The sequence below is a fragment of the Aotus nancymaae genome, unplaced genomic scaffold (assembly GCF_030222135.1).
Source record: "Aotus nancymaae isolate 86718 unplaced genomic scaffold, 86718_ANA_hifiasm-v0.15.2.pri h1tg000014l, whole genome shotgun sequence".
NCBI lineage: Eukaryota > Metazoa > Chordata > Mammalia > Primates > Aotidae > Aotus > Aotus nancymaae.
This window is the reverse complement of record NW_026988425.1, coordinates 30,807,183-30,815,790: the sequence shown is the minus strand read 5'-3', so window position 1 is coordinate 30,815,790 and position 8,608 is coordinate 30,807,183. Positions and strand designations below refer to the sequence as shown.

Genomic DNA, 8,608 nt, shown 5'->3' with positions numbered 1-8,608 from the left:
GAATTTGCCAGAAGGATTAGTTCAGTTCAGTTGAGTCCTCTGGATAATAACTGACTATGAGCCTAATTGCATAATTAGAGAAATAATAGATTGGATGGATTTTGCATTACCTTTCTGTCATAGTTTGAGACCATTACTTTATCTTTAGTTCAAAGTCAAGGATGGCAGGGTGATCATGAAAGCAAAGTTAAAAACAATGAAAAAAAATTAATGCTTTTGAAAATCAACTATCATTTTAATTACACTTTTGTTTAAAGGAATCCAATTTTCCCTTTGTAAGGGTCTTCCAAACATGGAATATGTAGGTTTTCATCATAATCTCAACGTTGTTTATCCAAATGTATCACATTATATAAATAGGTAGACGTTTCCAGATGTCAAGGGCAGGGTATTAGGTTCAAGTGTAGCTCTAACCTCTCCAGTGAACTCCTAGAGTGAGATTTAAGTTTTATTTAATCTAACTTTACTAATTCAACTTAGTTGTGTAAGAAGGATATGAAGAATATGAATTATTGTACTTCACACTGCTACTTTCATATACAGTATAGTAGAATAATACAACTATAGACAAGGAGTTAAAATTTATCTCAGGAAAATTCTTTCAAGAATTTTTAAACAATTTTGACATTAGCCTACTGATAGTTGAAAGAATTTCAAGGGACCCATGATACATGTGGTGGCCAAAACTTTTAACGTATGCTAAAATATATTTCCTTTGTTAACATTATTAGCTATTTCCCCTCCCCCTTTATATGGTACAAAGGCAAACTTTCACATGTCTAGTGTAGGATATAACCAATTATGAGTTAGTGGAAGGAATGAAGTCATACTAAGTTTGTTGTTGTTTTTGGATGTTACTGTTTAATTTGCTTCTGTTCCTTAAGGGTAATGAGAATTTTAACATATGGGTGGATCTGAAGTTTTGAATAGTAGTTGATGCCAGAGAAAGTTCTTGAAGAACAAATAGGATGGGCAAGAGTTATTTTAAATTCTTTGCGACAGAAATAACCCCCCCATGTAGTTTATCTCCTTGTGAGCCGATATGCCCTCATTTCTTTCACTATGATATTTTTATCTTTAAAGTACAGTCGCTTATCCCATTAGCCTGTGAAACCTGTGAAATGTATAGTTAGGGCAGTAGGCCAGCCTGACACGGCGTGTGGTAAATCACCAGGCCAGCAGAAGTGAGCACGTTGCCCTGAGAACAAATGGAAATATTGTTCCCTGTCCTCCCCTCTGGCCCGTGCCTGTTGGGATGACTTGGTTAACTGGATGCACCAAAAAATAAAAATTTGCCCCTTGGAAGCTCATAAAAGTGTACTAGAAAAAAGTCTCTATCATTGGATCCACACAGACGGCAGCCATTGGCTTTTAAAACGGGTAGAACAGAGAACCCATCACGGAGTAGTGGATAAATATAAAGAAATAGCCACTTCACATATTTCAGCGTCGTATTGGAAAATGAAAAAGGCAACAGATTAGGAGTCTTTGTCACTGTCCACTCCTCCGTACATATCTGCAAGCTTTTTGAATCGAGGTCCCCAGTCACTAAGGTAATCATAGTCTTGATCTCCATCCGTGGTCACTGACTCCAGCGAGCTCAGGGAATCCGCCACGGAGCCAGTGCCTTCGTAGGCGTAAGTGGCCAAGGAGTCGTATGGCGGGGCAGTGGGGTCCGTGTCATTTTCCTTTAACCTTTGGTTAATGAAATCTCTGACATCGGTGTTGTCTCGAGCTGTTGGAGTCCGTCGGGGTAGAAAAAGGGCTTCGGGCACAATGTCCCTTCGTAATTTGTTGTCCTCTATGGCTTCAGGATTCCTCAGGGTGCCGATATCAAAAGCCTGGGTGTCCTCCTCTCCACCACCTTCGTCGTTGTAACTGACAATGTTATCTCTGATGTCCTCTTTGGAAATGATCAAAGGCTCTTTTTTTCGCTGCCGCCTCAGCGCTGCAAACAGCACCACTGTCACTGGAAGCAGAAAACAAAACAGAAAGGGAAGGAAGAGTTAATTTGCTGCCCAATTAATGTCAGGAAGAAACACCGTGCTCAAATGTGAAGTTTTTAAAAGTTCTCTAGAAAACGCAGACTCAACTTTTATGTCTTTAAGGATGCACTTGCCTCCATCCATGATCAAACCAGGACCCTCAAAATGGACCAAATATTTGAAAGAAGGTTACAATTTAAGTAGAGGATAAAAACACCATCGTATTTTGACAGTAGTTCCTTTTTACTTTGAAATGATAAACTAGTTTCAAGGTAAGACAAAAATAAGATAAAAAAAGAAGCTCAGCCTCAGTGAAAGTACTGCAGTCAGGGTGCAAATTATGCTGAACACCTAAAATGCTCTGAAACTGGTTATAAAAACAAGACTGGCACCTTTGGGGATGTGTCGAGGGGATTGCATAACTCCACGTCTAAAATAACTTTTGCGCTGTGCCTTCTTTTTTTTGTTGTTGTTTTCCTGAGAAAAGTGTAAAATTAGTTTAAAACCCAAGGTAGACATGTGAATATTTGCATACCTTTCCTACATATAAAGTGATATTATTCCAGAAAATACCTGGAGACCGGGATATAATTCAGAAAGCCATTTTGGATTTCAAGATGGGCTAACTTGAAGTGGGCGTGTAAGAATCCACATGCCATATTATTTTTGTTTGAGCTAAATGAAATAATGTGATTTAAAAAAATATTTTTCCAAGGTTCATGTTCTATAAGTTTGTTACTGCGAATGTTCATTCTTTTGATTTTCCCCTCCTGACTCAAATTAGAGGCAAAGCAAGAATTGTGTTTAAATAGCTCCTGATCTTTCTTCACAGCTGGCTGGGTGGAACACAGCTGGCTACCTGTAGAGAGACACATCTATCTACAAATGGACATATGGGTGAAAAAAATACAAGCATAGTAAAAGCTTAGAGAGAAAACAGCCATCTAGGCCACAAAGTGCATTGTTAAACTGGGTTTGTGCAGAGGAGTTTATTACAGGAAGTCACAGTAATGTCTCTTTACTAGGTCATCCATAACAAGGCCCAATCTTTATGAGCCATGAAAACTGAATTATTGCAATAAGAATTATGGAATAATGCCTCTTTAGTGAGTATACATAACTACCTATATAATAATAGATGTAGCCACACCCATGTGTCTATATGTTAAAATTTCATTAGTATTAATAATAATAATTGGTTACCTATGAAGAGCTTTCTATGTGCTAAGCACTGTGCTAAGTGCATAGCATACTGAATCTCATTTAATTATCACAATAGTCCTAGAAAGTAGATACCCTCATTAAAACCCCATTTTACAGAAGAGGAAATTGAAGTTTAAAGATGTTACATGTACATGCAATTCAAATCCAGGTTGGTCAGACTAAAAAGCCTGCACTCATAATGACCATGCTCTGAAGCATGTTTGGAGTATAGTCTATTTCCAAAGGAAATGTAACTTTGTCACTTTCAAGTGTGTGGTTTTGTAATTGTACACACTCTCTTTTGTTGCCAGAAAGTATCCTGATGCCTAATGTGTCACATCCATTCAGGGTATTTATTCATTCATTCATTTGATAAATATTTATGTAGTGCCTACCCTGTACCAGATACGGTTCTAGGCACTGAGTGAGTGGGTGAGTGGGCTGGGGGACAGTTGGATGGTGACAAAATAAACAATGTGTGTCATAAATAAGGATATTGTTAGAAGGCGATAAGTGCAATATGAACAAGAAAGAGCAGAACAGAACAAGGTGGAGAAAAAGTGCTACTGTATATGTTTGAGGAGCCCATATGATCATACAGCAGTTTTTGTTTTTTTTTTTTAAGATGGAGTCCTGCTTTGTCGCCCAGGCTGGAGTGCAGTGGTACAATCTCAGATCACTGCAACCTCCGCCTCCCAGGTTCAAGCAATTCTCCTGCCTCTGCCTCCCAAGTAGCTGGAATTACAGGCACCCACCACCACACCTGGCTAATTTTTGTATTTTTAGTAGAGACAGGGCTTTGTTATGTTGGACCAGGCTAGTCTCAACCTCATGACCTCAAGTGATCCACCTGCCTCAGTCTCCCAAAGTGCTGGGATTACAGGTGTGAGCCACCACGCCCAGCCAGCACAGTTTTGTATATGTTATTGGAGGGAAGTTGCATAATTTGAACAAAGACATGAAGAGAACTGCAGGGCTTTGGGCAGAGCGATGCTCATGATCTACCTTTCATATTGGTTGCCAGTGTGAAGAATGACATGGATTTGCGAAACAGAGGGTTGTAAGTAAGGACAGCCATTGGGATTAGAGAATAGAATCAAGCCAACTGTCTCTCCAAAAATTAAGCACTTATGTACATGGGCTCATTCAGTCATGTAAGGCAAGAGGCAGGCTTTTATCATCACCTCCTAATTCTTCCCTGGCTTAAGGTATCTATAGCTTTTATTTTAGTCCTATGCACATCTGGAAGTGCAACTGTTTAGAAGGGAGAGGGCACATTCAAGAAATCAAAGGCATTTATTCAGCCTAATTCTTCTACAGCGAAAATGGCCTATATCTTTTCTTATTAGCCCAGTGCACATCTGAACAGAATTTCTTGAGAGTATCACTGTCTAGAAGGAGAGCTCTCAAAGCGAACTTTTATAAAATGTCAAAATGTGATTGGTAAGCACATGAGGCGTTCTTAGAAAGTGATATCCTGATGAGGTGCCCTCAGCAGGAACTGAGTCTCCCTCTTTCCCTTACCCTTTTAGAACCAGAAGACAGCAGTAAAATGTTTTTTGGGGGGATAGAGGGACAATTGGGCAAATTTGTATTCAGACTTTCATCATAAAACTAGAGGGTCAAGAGATCTGGATTAAATTAAATGATTTGACTGTTCTGCGCCAATTTTCTTATTTGTAAAAGAAAAGCAATAGAGCAGTACCCAGTCTTATTGTCAGGAATGAGTTAATAAATGTGAAAGTTTTGCAAACTCTAAGGCACCGTAAGACATGAGATGTAGTGGTTGTCTAGTTGTTCTCACTGTTGCTTTATTTTTGTAAAACATCCATTACCATATGATCTACTTTCTTGACTCCAGATTTCTTCCTATATCGATGTGGCTCTCTTTCATTTTCCTCCACTTTCTTCAATTGCCACATTTAAAGTTTGGGCCGTCTTTCGGCCTGGAAATTGCCCTGCATTTCATAAGTTTGAAAAGAGAGCAGAGTGCAGTCTTCAGGCCCCGAGCCTGGGGAAGAAAACTTGGGTTGGAAACTTTAGTTCTACCATCTTGGAGCCGCAGTTTTCATATTTAAGGTACAGTTAAGTATGCACCAAATGGTGCTGAGGATTAGGTGAGAGAAACCTTTGTAAAGTATCTGGCACCGCATCTGACCTATGGTGTGTACCTAGTAAAGGCTAAATCCCATCTTTCTCCTTCCTTTTTATTAGGTATAGAATTCTGAAGAGATTAAACAAGATGTGGGAGTTACAGAGGCCAATTAGAAGTCAGGAGGAGACAGTTAATTCATTGGAGGAAGAAAATGAGAGGGGGAAGATTCAGTGAGTTGACTAGAAGGAAGAAAAGGGGGAAGAGAAAATGGGTAGATGATGAGAGAAAGGAAGAATCACCTCTGTCAGATGTGAGTTATCTCTCCTTCCAAAGACCACTAAAACAGTCCATGGGTTCAGCCCTACCAATCCAAGGTTTCTAAAAAATAACCCTTTTCAGCAAAAAGAACATTCATATCTTTCTCTTCCAAAACAATGTTCACAGACTCACACCATTAGAAACACTCATTTGTCTTTGCACACTGTCAGCTTTTATTTACGCTCATATCTTAAAATACTTTCCCCAAATCTCAATTGACAAAGAGAATCACAGTTCTGTAGCTGAGTCTCAAGGCTTCTGTTAGAGTTAGCAGGGTTGATGTGGAAAGTGAAGGAGCTCTCGAGCAGGAATCCCTAGGCATTCTGTTCTTGGCGAAATGCAGGTTCTCTTTTACTCTTCTCAAAGTCACTCTGTCTTCATTTTTTAAAGAAGAGTTTTCCCCCCTGTATAATTCAGGTTGACTCTTAACTTCTTACTTTTTCTTTTCACTATATAGGCAAGCTTTACAAATCTTGCTTTTATTTTTGGAAAGGCTGCGTTAACAAATATTTGATTTCTTAGTTTGCAAAACAGTCAAGGGCCTGTTGAGAAATCTGAGCTCGACTTGTAGGCTTAATTAGTTGGTTAGGGGTAAAAATTTCATTTGAATCCTTGTTAGACCCTGATTTTCATTTTTATTACATTCATTTCTTTTGGGGCCCCATACTTATCTCCTCAATCACAGAGGCTGTTTATGGTTATGTGAGAAATAGACCTTATGTATGTGGCAATCAGAGAGCAATGCTAAGAAGGTAATCATATAAATGGTAGATCAACATTAGTTGGCTGGCTTAAAAAGTTTTCATAGCTTTTATTTTTCCAGGATGAGAGAAAAGTCATCACATTCCTCTTCCCACTTTCCCATAGAACTTTAACCTTCACCTTAATAGAAAGGGCCCTCATCATACACTCCATGCCAGACACTTAACAACAATGTTTTCCAAGTAAAAAAATTATACAACAAGTGAAATGAAAAGAGCACATTGATGTTGCCCTGAAGTCCCCCAAGACTCATTCCCAGTCTGATAGACAAGAGATTCTTTCCGTGGAATGATTCCTGGGCAAGCAAAGACACGAGCAACTTTCACGTCTGTTCATTCTCCAAGCCATTTTCAAGCAAAAAATGTGTTCACATTGTACAGCACAGATTCTCAGCATGTAACTCTACTCACCTAGATCAGGCTGTATGCCTTAATGGGGGAGGCAGATAAATCTAGAGTGTCACAGTAACAGTGTGAGCCCCTCACCATGGGGAGATAGGAGGCAGGGAGAACCAGTTTACCTAGTAGGATCACGATGCACAGAAGGATGGCAACCAGAGCCCCCGTGCTCAGTCCCGTGGGGTGGATGAGCGCCTCCGCATGGCAGGACTGCATGTTCCCATGGTGGTCACATGCACAGACCCGGACAGTCACTGTCCCAGTGCTGCTTTGAACTGGGTAGTCGTTGTCTGAAATGACCACAGGCAAGAGATAGGTGCTCATCTCGTGTCTATTATAGCCATTTTTCCGAGTTAAGATTCCCGCAGTGTTGTCTGGAATGGAAAGCAAAGTGGTGAATGTATGTGGATACTGTGTCATGTATTGAATCAACTGTGATGGGAAAAGATAGAGATACAGATATACATACATGTACAGATACAGGTATGGATATAGATGGAGAGAGAGAAGGTAACTTGAACTCATTTACCTTTGTTGTCTTGAATGGTAAAGTTTGAGCCACTGGCTGCTTCAGGGGCCAAAGAAAATGAAAATTGGTGTCCACTATAAGGGTCATCCTTGTCAACAGCACGTAGGGTCTGAATCAACTAAGAGAAAAACCAGAATGCTGCCATAAAGTTTTGATAACTCAAAAGTGTTTCTTACAATTTTGCAATAAATTTCTTGACAAAATGATTTAAAATTTTAATTACAGAAATCATAGCCTCTAAGTCATGTACAGTGAATCTGTTTTATTATGGGCTAGAAAACCAAAAGGCAGGGGACGATTCTTTGTGGTGGGGATGGATGTCCTGTGCATTGTGGGATGTTCAGCAGCAACTCTGGCCTCTACCCACCAGATACCAGTAGCACCATCTAGTGTGACAGTCAAACTCTCTCAAGATACTGAAAATATCCCCAGGGAGGAAATCACCCTGATTGAGAAACGTCTGGCCTTGAGTGATGCCAAGCTATAAAATTTCCCAATAGTCTGTGACAACATTGCAACTTCACAAAGTAGAAGTGCTCTTCGGACAGTCTGTTTAGAAAGGCACTCTTGGCATTACATGAGCTATCAACTTGCAAAAAACAAAAAAGGAAATGAGTGTATAGAACTTGGTAACTTCAGTTTCCTACTTGCACATGTACTTTAACAGTGTACTTTGATTTTAATAAACTGAAACATAATTTTTATATCACTGGCAGCAAAGACCTATTTCATGTGGGGATGAATGTGTAAAACAGTAAAACATTCATGAATTTGTATTACTTATACAGATGGTCAAAGTACATAAGTGAAATTATGAATTATAGGCCATTATAAAGTATGTTCTAGTTATTACTTCAAGTACATATGGTAATTAAACGATCTGTTCACCAATACAGAGTTTTCCAATAAAGCTGTGACTAATCTATTTTAATGAAAACTTGAGATCGATTTGGAATCAGCATCAGTCTCTTATGAACTTCCAGTTCTTCAAAACTGTTAGTTCTCATATATAAGTCCTGGTTCTTGTTTATAGCATTAATTTCCGAAGCATTCACTTCATAGATAATTCACAACTCTCCTTCAGCCCTGTGAATCATCTGAATGATTAGAAGATCTAAATTAATCTTTCAACTTGAATGTACTTTTTAATGAAACTCACCTGATCTGCTTTTGCTTTTTCACAGACAAAAGTTTCATAGAACTCTGCAAATTCTGGGGCGTTGTCATTGACATCTAGAACTTTAATATACAGAGGTACTCGGCTACTTTGCTTTGGATTATCTGTCACATACCAAAAAGAAAGAAAAAGGCATTTACA

The 8,608-nt window shown here is 39.1% G+C and overlaps 1 protein-coding gene across 1 annotated transcript in view; it reads right to left on the bottom strand.

Annotated features, from left to right (window-relative positions):
* Positions 1-211: 211 nt before the first annotated feature.
* Positions 212-8,608, bottom strand: part of CDH6 (cadherin 6) — a 142,565-nt gene continuing 134,168 nt past the window's right edge. The window contains exons 9-12 of the mRNA XM_012459927.3: positions 8,450-8,571; positions 7,291-7,408; positions 6,884-7,135; positions 212-1,969 (exon numbers count right to left, since the gene is read on the bottom strand). Coding sequence (XP_012315350.2) covers positions 1,479-1,969; positions 6,884-7,135; positions 7,291-7,408; positions 8,450-8,571 — 983 coding nt within the window. The 3' untranslated portion in view covers positions 212-1,478. The remainder of the gene's footprint in view (positions 1,970-6,883; positions 7,136-7,290; positions 7,409-8,449; positions 8,572-8,608) is intronic.